The sequence below is a fragment of the Otolemur garnettii genome, unplaced genomic scaffold (genome assembly GCF_000181295.1).
Source record: "Otolemur garnettii isolate 467f Iridium unplaced genomic scaffold, OtoGar3 scaffold00001, whole genome shotgun sequence".
Taxonomy (NCBI): domain Eukaryota; kingdom Metazoa; phylum Chordata; class Mammalia; order Primates; family Galagidae; genus Otolemur; species Otolemur garnettii.
In genome coordinates, this window is record NW_003852396.1 from 9149965 (window position 1) to 9168491 (window position 18527).

The window sequence follows — 18527 nt, forward strand, 5'->3', positions numbered from 1 at the left end:
CTCTCCTAAAAATAACTCTGCCCCATGAAATGGCTTTTTGAAATCATTTAGAGCCCCTACCCCAGATCAGTGTTTTTCAATTTTTTTGAACCAAATGTGCCTGCCTTTTCTCATGGGACACTTAAATTGTGCGGTGATCAAAAAAACAAGAGTAGAAAAAAGAATACACTTACAGTACTTTAACTTCTTTTGAAAATAATTTAATGATCTTTAAAAATGTTCATGGCATACCTAAGATCCTCCTGCAACACACCAGTTGAAAATCACTGCACTAGATCATCAAGTGTGGAGCTGGTGTCAACGTTTAAAAGAAAGCTTTTTTAGCAGGCAATTTCACATTTCCTAATAAATAGCATTTGCTAGTTTTACTAGTTGACTAAGTTTAAACACGAAACAGAGGGCTCAGAAGTAAAACATCCAGCTTTTTAAAAAGCCCTGTGGTTTTTTAAAAAAGATAAAAAGAAATAGTTAAGATTAATTTCTTCTGTGGATGTTGAATTTCAGAAGCCAAGGATAGCAAGTTGTCAGTACTTTCTAGGAGAGTAATTTTCAGCTGGTGTGCTGTGAGAGGATCGCAAGAATTTGTAAAGAACATTAATTAAATTAATTTCTAAAGCCATTCAAAGCATAGTAATTATATTTTTTTATACTCTTTTTTTTTAAATCAATATAATTTAAGTGTGCTGCAGAAGTTTAACTGGAAGTTCTGGAAGTTCAAGTTTGCCATGAAACAACACTGCCCTAGACTCAAACACCTCAGACCAAAGGACACTGGCAAGCAGCAAAGAGAGAAGTCACCAGATGCCACCAAGCGTCACAGTGAGAGCCCAGAAATCAAATCCCAGTGTAAACAGGGAACTACAAATAAAACAACAAGATGTCACTTCAACTGTAAGAATGGCACATTAAAAACTCTGAAAATGCTAAATGCCATACGACTAAGAGGCAAGGCAAGGCATGTCCCCTACACCGCTGATGGACATGCAAACTGACCAGATCCTGGAAGACCACCAGAAGTGTCTTTTAAATTTAAAATATGCACACCTTTTGACCTGGCTTAAAGTTCCACTATCAAGTTTAACCCCAGAGCAGCGGTTCTCAAAGCGTGGTCTGGACCCCCTGCAACTCGAGGCCCTTTCAGGACAGTGAGGTTAAGCGATTCCCATGTGCTGTGTGATTTCCCTGCTGATTCTCATCTCTCATGAGTGGAGTCTGCAGAGTCTACTGCCCAGGACAGCACGACAAGGAAGGAGAAGCAAACACGAGAAGCCACCGCCCTTCTGTTAAGACGGACATAAAGGACATTTGCAAAAATGGAAAACAGTGCCACTCTTATTACTAAGTTTTTACTTCTGAAGTTATTTTTCATAAAAAATATATAGGTGAACATGTAATGGGTTTATTTTTTTAATTTGTCAGTTGTGTTTCTAATATGATAAATACGCATAGCTAAAACCCACATACTAAAGCTCCTTGGAATCCTTAATACATTTTAAGAGTGTAAAGGGATCCCGAGAACAAGAAGTTGAGGACCACGCTCTAGAGAAGTACATCTTGCACAAGGCAGCACCACAAGGACGGTCACTGACCCACAGTTTGTAGCAGGAAAAAGTGGAATGAACTCCTGAGTCTATAGATAGAAACAAAATGCAGTGTAGTCACACTACAGAAAATCATGACATATTTAGAAAGAACAAGGCAGATCTACAAGCACTGACAGGGAAATATCTCCAGGACATCTAAATGAGCCAATTACAAAAACTACCAGTGTAAAAGAATAGTGTTATACACTAAACAGTGACCTCGGGAAGAAACTCAGCTTGAGGTGTGTCCAAACAAGAAAAGTAAAAGGGGCAGTGCTTTAATTTTCCCATTGCTGTCTTAACACAGACATGTAGATATTTGCCAAATTGCAATTAATATGGAAAACTCCCTGCACTGACAAGCCTGTACACCCACAAACAAGCTCGTCTCCTCAGCTAAGCACCAAGTGCAGGCAAAGCCCATCCTTCATGCTCCAATATTCGCCTCTTTCTGAACTGATGAGAAAGCTGTAATTTTTCTCAAAGCACTTTTACTTGCTTTACCCCATCCGTATTTATTATAACCTCCTACAAGCACAAGGACAGTAGTAATAGAACATATGACCATCAGGTATAAACTGAGCGTTCCCCAAACGCTTTCCTTGTTTTGAACATGTGGTAGTGACTCACAAACGGAGGCAAAGCCTTCACTTAGTCCATCAATTTATCACAAAGCATATTTGGAAGGATACAAATGAACAGGCAGGTGAAGAGAGACCTAGAGCAAGGTTCAGAAAGGTCCTGAGAGAGGGAACTGCAGCTCCCGCGGCGCTGGGAAGCCCCACACTCCTAGCACACCACGGATGTAACCTAGAATCTCTCTGAACCCTGTTCTTCTGGGTTTTATGGACGCATGACAAATCATGGATTACTGGTCACCAACTCAAAGCTGAAAGTTCCGACCCTCCGTCACAAGGCTGTTTCTCCTGGCAACCAGCCCCCACCCTGAGGCTATCCAGGAACACCCCCCACCCCCACCACTCCTCCCCACCACCACCACCTGACCAGCATGCAGAAAAGGCACCCCTCACTTTGGAGATTCCAAGGATTTTAAGAGCTGAGCACTGGGAAACCAAGGACCAAATATATTTCTTTCTTTCTTTCTTTCTTTTCTTTGCAGTTTTTGACCAGGGCTGGGTTTGAACCCGCCACCTCTGGCACAGGGGGCCAGCACCCTATTCCTTTGAGGCATAGGCGCCACCCTATATTTCTTATTATACATCAAAATAGTGTTCTTTATAACTATCAAAAAAAAAAAAAGTCCAGTATTTGGGCTAACCTGACAAGTTTACAGTAAGGGTCCTGCTGTAATGATGCTCTTCCTGTAATTTTGTAACCTCTTAAATATTTAATATATTGTGAAGAATTAATCTCCCAGAGAGATGGAACAATTGGTGCGGAGCAAGTCAGGCCTTGGATTGCTGAGCTGTGGTTTCCCTGCTCATGGTTCTGCTATATCATGATTTATTCATCCAGGCATCCTCTCACACCTATAACTGAGCCAATATGAGAGCCATAACAGAATGTTCTGGTGTTTTATGAGAATTAAGAGATGAGCAGACAACCCTAAAACAGGCTAAAAACAGGGTCACTTAAGAATTGGCCTGGTGAGGGACCAGCATCCCCACCAAATAATAAAGGGGGAATTATCAGTTACTCTTGACTTACACCATCCAAAGAACAAAACAGACTGAAGAGGTAAATGTTTAAATAAAGTTATTAAAGATAATTACAAAAAAATGATGCCTACTTACTCTAAGGATGGGGCTCCATCAATCTAATCAGAATGGAATTGAAGAAATAAAAAGTTAAAAGACAATTTTGATGACTTAAAATAAGTTCTGCACATCACAACTTACTGTAAACAAAATTTGAAGGTAATTGACAACTGAAAGTATCTATAATAAGGGATAGCTAAACAATATCTGAAACTATGTTATCCACAAAAATGGTTAATAACACCCATTGAGAAATCAACATACCCTTGGAAAGAAACTAAAGAACAGATAATTCACAGAATTACGTATGTGGAAAAGACACATACGATAAAACATTCTACACTGTAACTAAATAAAATTCACTGTAACTGAAAAAAATGTCATTTAAAACAACGGAATACCTTTATCAATCTATTAAACTGTCAAAAATCATCAGCTAGTGCAGGCAACTACAGGAGAGGGCTAGCGCTGTCTCAGCTGCGGGTAGAATGTCCACGGAGAGTCTTCCCAGGGGGCAGCCTAACCACAGGAATCACGAATCTTGACAATGTTCACTACACCTTGACACTGTTAGTTAGACTCACACATTCTGCTGAAATACTGAGATCTTTGGAGAGAAGAGGTTTATGTTCAAGAATGTTCTTCACTATGCTATTTACTAGTAATCATACACTTGTACAACATTCCATGGTATCACCAACAATAATCAAGTTTACAAAGATTTAAGAACATAGTAATACAAAAGAAAATAAAAATCTCAGGATCACCACCCCAACTCCTTATGCTTTTTGCCCTCAGGCACCTAGGAAGGACTGGCCCCGCAGAAGACTCATTAAGGGAATCCCTTGCTGGTCTCCTGTAAGTAAGGAGCTCCGTCCAGCTCCTAAAACCAAAGTCTGTTCATTCCACAGCAATAATGAATTACAAATGTATATTCCCAGGTGCAGGTGAGAGGTAAGACAGGACCATCCTCTCACCCACCCAGGGACATCTATATAACTGATGCTTCTCTCATTCCTAGTTTCTCTTCTAGCATTTCTCTTACCTTATGTAAAGTGCAGATTTTTCTAGGTCCCACAAGAACCTAACCATTGTGTCTCACTACCCACCCACTCCCTCGGTTTTCCTTTCTGTATGCCCTACTCCTGTTACATACTAACACTTCCAAATTCTCCTTCTAAAAACACAGCCAAGGATTTTTCTATGGTTTGTGTTTTTCCCAGGCATCCTCAACTTTGGCTTAATAAACCTCCACTGATTGAAGTCTTTGCCGCAGTCACTTATTTTAGGTTGTCAATAACATGCCACTGATTTAGCGTTTGGTTTTTAAAAAGGAGAATACAAGTGACCAGCTCTGTATATATAAAAAACCACAGGAGGAGATACACCAAGAGAGAGCAGAGGTTACCCCGGTGCTGGATTTACTGCTATTTTCTCTTCTCGATTTTCCCATATTTTCTGCAGCAAGCCTTATCTTTATAATCAGACAAACATATAAATATTTATAAAGAAAAAGGAGTACAGGCTTTAGTGAGAATGAATGAAAAATAAGAGAAGACTCCCCTTCACATCACCACCCCCGACAGAACCCAGTGGGCCTGGGCAGCACACAGATCACAGATTCTCTTTAGACCACCTACTCCCCAGGCAACGAAGGTCTCCCTGCCATCCTCAGAAACCCCGTGTCACATGGCTGGGCCGACCTTGCTCAGAGTTGGCCAGCTCAGTCAGTGCACACGCACAATGCTCCAAAACTGCCTCCCCTTCCCACCCATGGGCCAAACTCTCACCACCTCAGATCTGTCAGCAATTCCAGGAAGCAAAAGACTGCAGAGGGACTGCGTTTGCAGGCTTTTTAAAATGGATATTGCAATACACACCTAGACTTGCAAAGGTCCAAAGAGTTATTTTCAGTTTTTCTAAGAGGTCAGGAGTTTCACTTATTTTGAAATAATAGGATTTTTGGTTTTTCCCCACAGCAGGCGCCTCATTTTCTTTTCTTTCTTCTTTTTTTTTAAGGGGCTTGGAGATGGGGGTGGTGAGGACAATAATAGGTGGCAGTAAATAATATGGATCCTCTAACTAACTGGGTCTCAAAGTCAAGGGTGCACTGCACTGAGAGGGCAAATGCACTTTGGGTGTGTTCTAGGATTGTCCTTTTTAACTGCTCTCATCATTACTAAAGTTTTCTTTCCTGTCACTTCATATTTCTTGGTCTATTTCTGTTATCTAGTCAGGTCCAATGACACTATACAGAGTTCCCAAATAGTTTTTTTTTTTTTTTTTTTGAGACGGAGCCTCAAGCTATCCCCCTGGGTAGAGTGCCATGGCATCACAGCTCACAGCAACCTCCAACTCCTGGGCTCAAGCGAGTCTCCTGCCTCAGCCTCCCAAGTAGCTGGGACTACAGGCACCCGCCACAACGCCTGGCCATTTTTTGGTTGCAGCCATCATTGTTGTTTGGCGGGCCCGGGCTGGGGATTCGAACCCGCCACCTTAGGTGTATGTGGCTGGAGCCTTAGCCGCTTGAGCCACAGGCGCCAAGCCCCAAATATTTTTTTATGGAAGTTAACACTCTTTCAAGACTGCACAAAGTCCCATTTTGGAGACAATATAAGAACAACGATTCAAAAAACATTACAACCCTCCTGGCCTCCCTGTTCATTCTGTTCATTTACACACACTTGAACGAAGCCTACTGTGTATCAAGTTTTAAGGACATGTGGTCTCTGCCCTTAATGAATTTACAGTCCAGTGGAGGAACAGTATACAACAAATAATTATACAAGTAATTACCCAAATGCAACTTGTGGTAAATATTAGGAAGGAAAATTCCAGTGGGTTTTGAAAACACATTATCAGGAAATCCCACTTAAAGTTGCAATTTTACTCCTGAAAGAAGCCATTTCTTTCTTAACACCAAGAGCACAGCAAAATGCCTCTTCCAAAGTTCTGAGTCACATGTAGCGGGAATTAGAGCTGGACAGTGTACAAGGCGGCGTCTTTTCCTACTTATTTGAAATTGGAACTCAGGAATGCAAGGCTATCCCAGAAAATGATTTCATCCTTCTAAAAACTGATACTGTGCTCATCTACTTTCAGTGTTGGCAGGAGATGCAGATCTACAAAGATTTCTATGCAAACAAGCTTTATGTGAGAGTAGAAATTTTGAAAGAATTTTAATATCACTAGGGGCCTGTTTAGATGAACTATGCTAAGAATATTTATTCTACACTAGGGAATACTGTTCTGTCTATTATAAAACAGTGAGGTGACACCTATGTACTGACTTGGGAAGCTCTTCAAATATACTATGCGGGGAAAGCAAACCACCATGGTATAACACAATTTGTGTTTTTTTTTTTAAATAGAGTGTATACATGCTACATTGATGCAGAGAAAGGGAACAATAAGGCTGTGTCCACCAGTGTTACCTAGACACGTGGTGAAGGAGGTTTACAACCCTTCACCATACGAAAGTATTTAGGTACAACTTGTACAACAAAAACATTAACAAAGTAAAACAAGTTTGCAACAGTTGCCTCTCCTACATCCTTCTAGCCGGGGTCAGGAGTCCCTCCTGGCTCTTTGCTTCTACCCGTGAGTTGACGAAGTGCTGTTATGGAGCTTACACCATGAGACCCTAAATACTGCCCCACTCTTATAGATATCCCTGAAAAGAAACAAGTTTGGTCTGCCAGCTGGTACATGCTAAAAAGCAGCCTGAAGACATTCCCAATTTGTACCTAAATTCAGCCACAACAGAGCAGATGACTTAAGCCACCCAGCCACTGACTCGGTTTTGGAAAGTGAAAGGGGAACTGCTAACAAATGATATTGGAAGCAGCTGCAGTTATAGGTCCTTTGCGTCACTGGTCCCAAGGCCTGTCCTATAATGACAGCAAATGAGCACAGCTAACTCAAAAGTACCAAGTTCCTCTTTGCCCAGATTGTGGCTGCCCCCTGGGAGAGAGGCATGGTGCCCAGCAGCCAAGACATCTTTTCTCAAACGGTCGACAGGTTGCCCATTGCAGCCCATCTGGTCCAGCCTGCCTGGCTCACGGCAAGGACCATCCTGGCAGGAGGTGGGGGCTCTCCTCTCCCAAGGGTTACATGCCAGATTAGGACAGAGAATCAAAGCCGCTCCTAAGGCATTGTGCCCTAACCCAGGGCACAGCAGACTCTGTGGGAAGTTCCCAGGAGTATGAATCCCATTCAGAGTCTGGTCTGTTGAAAGCTTTGTCTTAGTCTACTCGGGATGCTATGAGGAAACACCACAGTCCGGGTGGCTTAAATAGCAAACATGTGTTAGTCTGGCTGCCCCCAATCAGGTGCCAGCAGAAGGGTGCCTGCTGAGGGCTCTGGTCCCAGTTTGCAGATGGCCACCTTTTCCCTGTGTGCTCACATCCCTTTCCTCGTGAAGATCTCTCTCTTTTCTTCTTGTGCTAAAGGTACTAAGCCCATCACGAAAGCCCCACCCTATGATCTCATCTAAACCTGATTATCTCCCAAAGGCTCCGTCTCCACATATTATCACACTGGAGATTAGGGCTTCAGCACATGGACTAGGAAGGAGACACGAACATTCAGTCCATAACAGTAGCACACTTAGAGAATCAATTTCTTCAATGGCTTAAATGAATTTCACAGCTTGAAGAGCAGTTAGTACAATCATGCCTGCAGCCTACACCACGCTGTCACCCAGTTATTCCGTAAGCCTACCTCTCTCCCTTCCTCTCAGTTCACTGTACAGCACCTCTAGCAGCTCCTGGGAATAGATGTGCAGAGATGAGGGGCCTTTCTTTGAATAGGACTCTGTCTCCTGGCACTCTTGCCATGTGGGACGCTACGTGGTCCCCAAGCCAAACAGGATGACACTGATCCTTCTGCCACAATACAGCTCTTTGGCACTTTGAACACAGATTCCTTAAAAATATCACAAAAGGAAATCTGAGGTACTTGAAATATAACCTGAGTCTATAGTTCAAGTGGGACAACACATGTCCCATCTACAATGAAAGGCAATGTCCAGGAGGGAGCTGAGACTGACCTGACCTGGATGGCACCTGTATCATCATATGACACTCAGGGAGGATGCTTCCAAGTGACTGGGTCCAAGTGGACCATTCTTATCATACCCAACTAAATCAGAGTTGCGGGGAAGGGGGGAAAGCATTCAGGTGATACAGCACCTGCTCCAAGAATTAAATTTTCCACAGTTGGGCTCCTAAAATGGCTTACCATAAATATAAGATCAATTATAACTAGTAGCTGCTGAAACCACCTGCTGTGACTCTTTAAGACTAGTTTTATCTACCACCGTCACTCTCAAACCACAGCCTGCCAGCCCTGGTGCCCAGGATCTTTCCTTCAGAACAATATGTAACATTTCTCTAGTAAAACTCCTAACCTTCCCTTTGTCCTTCAGACAAGGTCCACCCAATCTGGTGTATGCCCCAAATTGTAATTCTTGCTTCCCAAATAAAATGCTAAATTAGAGATCTATCTCTGTAGTTTTATTTTGACTTCAATGGCTATAATTTCCCCTCCTTTCCCTCCTCAGCCCAGCCATCCCCCAGGGCACACCCAGGATAGTTCTCTAATGTGCCTTGGAGAACCAGCATTTCCTTCAGTGAATTTGCCCAAGCCACAGAGACCCACCAGCTGACCTTTATCAAGCCCCTTTTGTGTACAAGACATGATCGCAGGTGAGAGGCAGAAATGAGGGCTGGTAGAACATAACCAGCACTGATATTCCCTTCTCTGGCTCCAACAGCCGGGTCCTTTTAGCTCAAAGTCACACTGAAATTTAAACTACCCTCTGCTGTGTGCCAGTTATGTATACTCTTTCCTGTACCCAACTGAACTGTACCCTCTTGAGGAGCTGGGCCTATAGTATTTTAGAAAGGCTTAGCAGCAGGTAGCAGCCTAAACAGAGCAGGTGCACACTTATCCTCACATTCACTCCTCAGCACACTTAGCACACCTCCAACATGCTCCCAGCCACAAGCCAGAAGCTAAAAGTCTCCTTACAACTCCCTCAAGAGGGTTTCTGCTTGTAATTCTCATTGTCACAGGGCATGTCAGGACCAATAAACAGCTGTGGCCCCAAACAGATGCAAAGCTCCCTTGACTATGGCACCAGCCCCTGTAGACCACGTCACTCCCACAATGACCCACAGCCCGTGGGCAGGCAGAGCAAGGTTAATGAGCAAGGCAGAATCCCCTGTGCCCTCTGTCCCCACGACAATCCCCACCAGCCCAGGCAGCCCCACACCAGCCCCTACCGTGCTGGGCCTATGCGAGGTGCTACAGGAGGGGAAAGCCAGAATCCCCAGGAGTGGACACTTCACCTGCAGCCACCACGCAATCACCCAGCGGGGCTTGATCAAGGTCAGCTCAGGGGTCTCTGCGGCCTGGGCAAACTCTGTCCCTCTTTTCTGAAAGGAGCCCAGTGGAGCAAACTAGTGAGTATAAAGACTAACAAGAAGCCTTTAATGTGAGACTGAATACATTTTATCACACGAGGACATTCTCTCTTTAACCTGCCACACAGAACCCTCTGTTAACTCTAAAAATTGATCCACACATATTTTTTGATTTACTGAATTTTCTTCAAAGTAAAAATGTTTCTTTAAGGAAAAAAAATCAGCAGTGAACAACTTGAACCCTAACTGGAAAATGAAATTCTACCCTTAAGAGGATTTTATATCACAACTGATGAATTTTTATATACTACTTTATCAATATAAGTGGAAAAAACAATTGGTACATGTAATCATTGAAGTTGACTTTCTCATTTCTAATTTTATGCCTACACACCCAATACAAATGGGAAAAAGAGATTTGCTGTGCTCTCTCCCACACGAAATTGCTGTATAGTGATCTGAACTCCCACCTGGCTGTGTGACTGCGCCCCAAAGCTCCTGTGGCCACACGTCACGTTGTCTCACACGTCTCTGCTTCAGTGTACACAGCTCCATATACTTGGAACCCTGTTTCAGAGCTGAACTCATTCTCCTCTTCACATAAACCCCTCACTGTTTCTGAGTCAGGAGAAACTCCCCTCCTCTGCCCTCCCACTGTACCAGGCTTTAGTACACACCTTTGACAAACCCAGATCCCATGAATCTTGTATTAGGTGGGCTACATGTTCAACTTCTCTGCTAAATGGTGCTTCAGAGGAGCGGAGTCTGTATCTTACATGTGTCTGACACCCTACTGCCAAGTCACAGCACCAAGCATACCAGGTTCAATAAACTTCTGAGGATGCCAAAAGCTATCACCTTTCATTCACTCAACAAACGTTTCCAGAGTGGCTTCAATGTGCCATACAAGGCACCAGCTTCCAGGGATCAATAGAAGATTAAGTATTTTGCAGGTGGGCAGCCACATGGGCAGGTTATAATGCTTGTGTAAACTACAACAACGAAAGTGTATTCCAGACCCCAGGGAGGAAGAGGGTAACTATCACGAGAGGGAGGGTGAAGTCTGCAGGCCAGGTGCACGCTCCTGCTGGGGCCTGCGCCCCCTGTCCAACGTGGTGGACATCGTGCTGCTCCATTTAAATTACTCCATTCTCCCTTGGTAGTTGTTCTTTTTTGTTATGTTTTGGTTTTGGCTAAAGTGAACAAAACAAAATGCTGTGTGACATGATGCTAGTACCAACTCCATGTGTTAACCCATGTGCCTCTCCTCTCCACTCTACGCCCTTCTGCTGGCTTCAGTTAAATGCATACTCAGTCTGATAGGTATTCCTGGTCCTGTTGGCTTCATCTCCATGCTTGTCCTTGCCTTGGAACTCCCGAAGCACTTCAAAAGACATGGGAGTCCGCTTGACGGCTCTTCATGCAAGTGCCTGCCAACCTTCACTGGCCTGGTGCTCAGAGCTCGGTATTTGGTCTCTGAATCACACATGACTAAAAAAATGGCACCTGCTAACAGGTCCATTCTAATGCCAAGCTGGGTGGTAAACCACCAAAGGGCAGGACAAGACTGCCATCTCCAAGTCCTTTCCCATCCTCCCCCAAGGCACTATGGTGTATGCACACAGCATGAGCTCAGTCCCGTGACGGTGAATTCATCTCAGCCCCTCATCTCGCAGACAGGTGTCGATTTGGATATAGCTAATGCACTTCAACTGCATGTGCCTTAGAAGGGTCTCTAGTACATGGGCTAGAGGTGGCACCTGGTCATGGAGGGTAACTGACTCATCTTTCCTGGCTCTCTATCCCCAAAGGCAGGGTACCCAAGCCCTGCTCCCCTAGTACAGGGACCAAGCCTCACTCATTCTGTGTCCCTGGTGCCAAGCAGTGGGTTCAGAACACAGCTGGTATTCCAGGAGACTGAACAGGTAGATTATTGCTATGACCCATGCCATTTGGTGGTTTCCTGTTCAGCTGGAAGCCTCGATTCACTGTCATCAGAAGTCAAAATGAAACCCTGATGACTATGCCAGCTCAAAGACCAAGGAAACTGAACACTTATTTTCCACAGTGAACTTGGCAACTTCCTGCCAAGTTAAACTTAGTGTTGCAGATTACAAAATCAAACTTGTACCCTTTTCTAATCAACTCTTCCCTGAACTCTTCCCGGCTCCATCCTGCCCCATCCTTCACAGACTCTGCCTGCCACCTTAAGGCTCGTACTAAGTGGTGGTGCTGTGAACCAGTCTGCTCTAACAATAACTTCACAGTTCTGAAACCATCAGTCTGCGCTCCTCTGTTCTAACCTGATTCTCACATCCCGAAACCCTGACTAATCCTCCTCCCTTGGCTAAGATTGTCCCCATGTCTCCCTTTCCAGAAATACCTTTTCTGCCTAATCATAATCTCAACAAAGGTTTCCCCTTCTGCTTTTTCAAATTCCACCTGCATCTGACATTAAGTGTTCCCAAGGTCCAGTCCCACTGGCCTTTTCTTCCTCTCCTCCCAACCTCCGCCTGCCCCAGAACTGTCTTTTACCCTCCTATACTGTCTTCCTGTTAATTCATATATTATTCTCCCGAGCTGACAGTCTGAACAGCTGATAAGGAAGGCCAGCCATAGCCACGTGATCCTGCTCAAACCACCAAATTTTCACATCTTACAGAGCTGTTTCTAAGAGCAAATGAGAATTTGCATAATGGGGACTTCATCTCATATTCCCACTACAAGCCCTTTAGAGTAGAGGATCTGTTAGTACCTGCAAGCAGGTACCGTATTTCCCCGAAAATAAGACACTGTCTTACATTTATTTTTTTCTCAAGAAGACACACTAGGGCTTATTTTCAGGGGATGTCTCCGCGCTGAAATGCATGTGGTAGCTACACAGATATGCTGCATAGCCACGCCCATCACTAGGTCTTATTATGGGGTAGGGCTTATATTTAACAAATGCATAGAAATCCTACTAGGGTTTATTTTCTGGGTAGGTCTTATTTTCGGGGAAACACGGTATTTCCTATCATCCACAACGCTGCTAAAGTCCCAGTAAATAAAGTCTCAGTGTCAAGACAGCTAAAGAACAGTTTTCACACCCTCCATTTAACCCCTCAGGAACTTCTCTGATACGGAATTTTAAGTGAGTGCACAAATAAGTGAGGGATGGGGTAAAAAGGAGGACACAGTTGTTCTCAGCTCATCTGCTACAAGGGCGCCAGTCATAAGTGTGGGATATGAACTCTAAGCCACGGTCACACGGGTGGGGGGGCGCCCAGGACATGAGAACTGCGGAGTAGGATGTGAACACAATTGACAGTACAAATGACACACGCAGGCAAGGAACGCTTTGGGCCATAAAACTGGGGCACCTTTCTTCCCAACTTCACGCCCATCGCAGCTACGAGCACTACCAGGGGCGTGCCCGGATTCGGGCCTGTGCGTAGGAAAAGCCCATGTCCCCGGCCCGGCAGCCCTGGATATCGCCGGCCCGGCCCGGCCCGGCCCGGCCCCGGCCCCCGGGCCTCACCAATTGAGATCTCCTGTGCGAAGGCGAGCGAGATGAGCAGCAAGGGCAGCCCCACGGCGATGCACGTGACCATCTTGTCCACTGCCAGCTCCAGCCGCAGACCCTTGAACTTGGGCTCGTTGGGCTCCTTCAGCAGGAAGTCGGAGAATACGTACTCCGTGGCCAGGTGGGCGATGGCCATGGCTGCGGCGCGCTGCGCTCGGCCGGGCGGGCCCGCGGGGGCAGACCCGGGTACCGCGCGCGTCCGGAGGGCCGCGCCGCGCTCTCACCCTGTCACCGGCGGAGAGTGCAGCTTTCGCTTTCCCTTTGCCCGCGCTCCAGCTGCTCCCGCATCCCGCCTGTCGGTGCCTCCTGCCTGCGGCTCCCAGCAACCCCGCGGGAGCCGCGGCCGCCCGCGCTCTGCGCCCGGCGGGGCGGGGCCCGGACCAAGCGGACGCTGCGGTCCCGCCCCCGCGCGCTCGGCCCGTGCGGGTCCCCGGGGCGCGCGTGACACCGGACTCCGCGCGCCCACGGGAGCTAAAATCAACCGCAGAACAAAGCGCTTCCCCGGCCCGGCCCGTGCGCCCCCAGCCCGCCCCCACCGCGCCTTTCCGGCGCCGTCCGGGGAAACCGAGTACCCGGGGGCGTGGAGTTTCCGGAAGACGCGGTGACGCGGGCGGGGTGGGCGCGGCTGCCTCCCTGTCCCCAGGCCCACCCCAGCGAAGGGGTCTTTGCACTGAGCGGCCCCTCTGAAAATTCTCCAGTCCTTTCGGTCCTTGTTGTCCCTACTTCTAGCACCTGATGTTTGAAATCATTTCTGCAGGCAACTCCTCTGGAGGGGAATGGCCCCCATTTGCGCCCCACCCCCATTATTTCTACCTGGTGAAATGGGATTAGAGGAAGCTACAAAAGCTTGAAAGAACAATGGGTCTATTAAAAGGCCAGTAAGCACTGAGGACCAAGGTGTGCTGCAGGGGGAGCGCTGGACTTTTGCAGGAGTCCACGTGCGAGGGAGGCGCGGGAACTGTGGAGATCGCTGGTCGGGACTGGGTCTTTGACCTGAGTTAGCACTTTCCCTGCCATGCCGGTAAGAGCTTGGTCCAGACCTGTATTCACTCTCATATCCCAGGAACCCTGACTAATCCTCGCCTTGGCTAAAACAGCCCCTGGTCTCCTCTTCCAGGAACATAGAACATTCTCTCTCTTACCTTTCTGCTTATCTAAATGCCACTCACCCTTGGACTTAAGTTTTCCCAAGGCCCAGTTCCACTGGCCTCTCCTCACCTCTCCCAACCTCTCAAAGCCAAAATGCCTTTAACCCTAACAGGCCACCTTCCCGCTGCTTCACAGACCCCTGCGCCTGCAGGTAGGTGGGTGTTGGGGGCCAGAGAGCTACTTCTGAGCTGCCCCCAGGAAGTGCATGATGAGAAAGACAAGGGCAATGCTCCGACCAGGGACCCTGGAAATTAAGGCCGTTGAGGAAGAAATCTTCTGATAAAGGTTTACTGCAAGACAAATGTGACCATCAGTTTGAGAAGACACACCAACCAATTCACAACCATTATTGTGAGTCAGAATGCTTTTGTAAGGGAGGGGAACTCCTAATAACTGAGCTTTCCTTTTTCACTGGAGGATGCAATACAGAGATTACTCTCATTGGCTGCAGATGAGAACATACACACTAAGGCGGTTCGCCCACAGGACAATCACTCAAACTTCATGATTCAGAAACAAATCAGTGTCCTTTTCGATGTCTGTAGGTTATATAATAATCATTATGATACCAATTTGAGAAGCAATAAAATTGAAGGGACTCGGTATTTTTTTTTTTTTTTTTTGCTCAGAGATGGTGTTATGGGGTGAGATAAGGACCACCGACTCAAATTAGAATTTCAATAAGGTGTCTTTTATTAACCACGGGGCTGTCTCAGCAAAGTCTAAAGCAGACTAAGTGAAAGAGCATTGAGGGGTCTGAAGCTGGGGTTTTTCTAGTCTGAAAGTTAGCAAAGGGCCAAACAGGTAGGCTGGAAGTTAGTGATTAGAAGCAAAAAGAAAGTTGGCAAAACAAGCAAAAAGCGAGCACAGGGTCACCATGACTCCTCCTACAGAAGCGAACCTTGCAATTTAGCCGATTAGTGGATAGGTGACATAAAGGTCACATCAAGCAGATCTGGCAGTTAGCAAGTAAGTAAAACAATTTGTCATAGCACTTAGCTTGTTAACCCTCATCGTGACAGTACTTGGCTCTTTAGTTCCTATCTTGTTCTGTTCTGGCCCGATCTGGACCCATCTAAGAGTAATGGTACTTGGCACCATTTCATTTACCTCTTTTTCCTCTTCCTCCGACCCGGGGTGGGTGGGTGTGAGGCCGCCAGTATCCATCTTATGGAGGTGATGAGGCAACTGGCACCCATGAGGCTGCTGGCACCTATCTCAATGGGATGTAAGCCATGAATCCTAAGACCTTTCCCAGGTGGGTTAATTTGGAAGTCCACTAGATGTGACCTGTCAGTTATCACCAGCAACATTTGAAACAGGCAAGACCTTAGAGATGAGACCTCTTGGGGGTGGCTGTCTTCCCCGTAGGTGCATGGGTGCAAGTTTCAACTCCCACGTGGACCTCTCCACCCTGGCCTGTCCTCTCAACACACATCCAGTAGCCTGCACAGCTCTCCACTCGTATGGCTCACAGGAATTCAATCTTCCAACTTCTCCTTAAACCATGTGCTCAACTCAGAAACCTGGAGAGCCATCTTTAGCACTTTCATCTCCACAACCAACTGCCAAAGCAATTTCCAAATACTCTTGCTTCTCTGTCCTAAATACAGCAAATCTGACAGCTTACCACCAATACCCCATCTCGGCCCACCAACCTGTCTCCTAAGCATACACAGAAATGTGTCTCCCAGGCCATTCTCCCCCATTGCCAGATAGAGCTTTCAAGAGCTCCAATCAGATCACCTTACTTCCCTACTGAAGAGTGTCCACTATCTTTAGGATAAAATTCAAATTTCATGGCATGCCCACTGGCTGCCTCACCACCCCTTTCAGTTCTTCAAGTGGTCTCTTTGCCTGGCCAGCCCTTATTCAGCCTTCTGGCCTCAGCTCCATCCTTTTCAGTGGGTAAAGCAAACTAGATCAGGTAATACTGGCACCACCAACTGTGGTGAGAGAACTGCACCTCAGTTCTCTTATGTGTAAAATAGTCATATCTCTTAGGACCGTGCTAAAGATCAAATGAGTTAACACATGGGAGATGCTGAGGACAGTGCTTGGCAACTCATGAGTCTAGCTACATGTCACCTATTGTTAATATTCTCTATTTTTCCTTAAAAATAGTCACAATTACGATCAACAAATGTTTAACTATTCATTTAATGTATGTCACCTTATATGGTCAGCCTCATGAGGGTGGGCCCAGGTCCACGTATATCACTTTTGTCTCCAACACTTAGCACAAATGTATAGCACCGAGCTGGTGTCTTAATTCACATTATTTAATAAATGTCTGAAGGAATCTGAAAATGTTTCACCTTAATTTTTTTTTTTGAGACATAGTCTCATTCAGTCCTCCTGGGTACAGTACTGTAGAATCATAGCTCATAGCAACTTCAAACCTCTGGGCTCAAGCAATCTTCCTGCCTCGGCCTTCTGGGCAGCTGGGACTATAGGCATCTGCTACAATGCCCAGTTGTTTTTCTGTTTTTAGAAGAGACCAGGTCTTGATTTTGCTTAGGCTGGTCTTGAACTCCTGAGATGAAGTGAGCCTCCTGCCTTGGCCTCCCAGAGTGTTAAGATTACAGGATGGGCCATAGCACCCAGCCTGAAATTTTTTTTCAAGTGGCCTAAATTATGCTAATTTATCCATACATTCAAGGTATATATATAGGGGCTAGTCAGGGGCCAGTTCTGGGCTCAATGGATGCGGAAGCAAAGTTGAAGTGGGTGCATTCCAGTTCCTCAAAGACCTCATGACTTGGTAAGAGAAATAGACACATGCACAATAAACCATAATAATGCAAGTTAGACAGCTGAGTGATTTGGGGGAAAGGTAGGGTATGCCAAGGGAGGTACAGAGAAAGAGCCGGGCCTGGGAGGAAGAGTCAGTTTGGGGCAGTCAGAACTGGGACAGGAGCTTTCTGGTGAGGAAACAGGGAAAACTGTAGGTGCCATCCTCTTCTCTCCCTGTCAAATCTACTCATCCAACAGGTTCCAGCCTTGCTCTTTGGGAAGCCTTCCAGGAAGCCTCAGTTGTAAAGAGTCCCTCCCTTCCGAAGCACTGTCCGCCGCTGGCCTAGCATTTCGCTCATTCTGCCTTATGTGATGTGATAGTGAACTGTATGACTTTTTCATTACATATCAAGTCTTTGGAGGATCTGGATTGAATCTCAGCAGTTGCTTAAATTTTCCTCAGTCTTGGCAATTTTTTCCTTTCAGTATAAAGTCCTTCCACTTGTGCTGAATTTAAATAGAAGCAAGGGCCAGGTGCAGTGGCTCATGCCTATAATCCTAGAATTCTGGGAGATGGAGGTGGGGGGATCATTTGAGCTCAGGAGTTTGAGACCAGCTTGAACAAGAGCAAGACCTGGTCTCTACTAAAAGTAAAAAAAAAAAAAAAAGAAAAAAAGAAAAGGCAGCACGTGCAAAGGCCCCAAGGCAGAAAGAACTGGAGAGGCATAGGGACTGATGAAGGATGGAGCCGAGTAGAGTTCAAGAAGTGGGAGAGACAGGCATGGGCTATATCAGGCTAGGCCTTAAAGACTAAGGTACAGAGTTTGATTGTTATTAAAAGTGAAATTGAAAGAGATTAAAAGATTATTAACGAGAAAGATGATGTGATAAGTTTTCGAAGAACACTGTAGCAGCATGTGGATAGTAGTTGGGAGAGGCAGGAGGGATAGTAGAGAGGGTGGCCAGGGGATTGCCGCAGCAACCCTGCTTGAACAGGATTTGTGTGAGTCTGCAGCCCAGGTCAGGACTGGAGAAACACATACTGAATTTATCAGCATGAAGACAGTTTCCAGATCCATGAGGATGGATGAAATCAACTGTGGAGAAGACAGTAACAAATGACCACCAACTTGATGAAACATATTCATTCTTATACACTTCTGGAACTGTAAAGGCTGAAATTAGTTTTGATATTAGCAAGGCTGAGTTCCCTTTGGAGACTCTAGAGGAGAATCCTCTCCTCTGCCTTTCCCAGCTTCTGAGCTGCACTCTTTGCATTCCTGGGCTCATGGCCCCTTCCTCCATCTCCAAAGCCAGCAGCATAGCAACTCCATCTATAGTCAGATCT

General features: G+C 45.9%; 1 protein-coding gene across 1 annotated transcript in view; it reads right to left on the minus strand.

Annotated features, from left to right (window-relative positions):
• The window catches only part of PANX1 (pannexin 1), a 47716-nt gene extending 34054 nt beyond the window's left edge, over positions 1 to 13662 (minus strand). Inside the window, exon 1 of the mRNA XM_003780818.3 lies at positions 13250 to 13662. Coding sequence (XP_003780866.1) covers positions 13250 to 13430 — 181 coding nt within the window. The 5' untranslated portion in view covers positions 13431 to 13662. The remainder of the gene's footprint in view (positions 1 to 13249) is intronic.
• Between the last annotated feature and the right edge of the window lie 4865 nt (positions 13663 to 18527).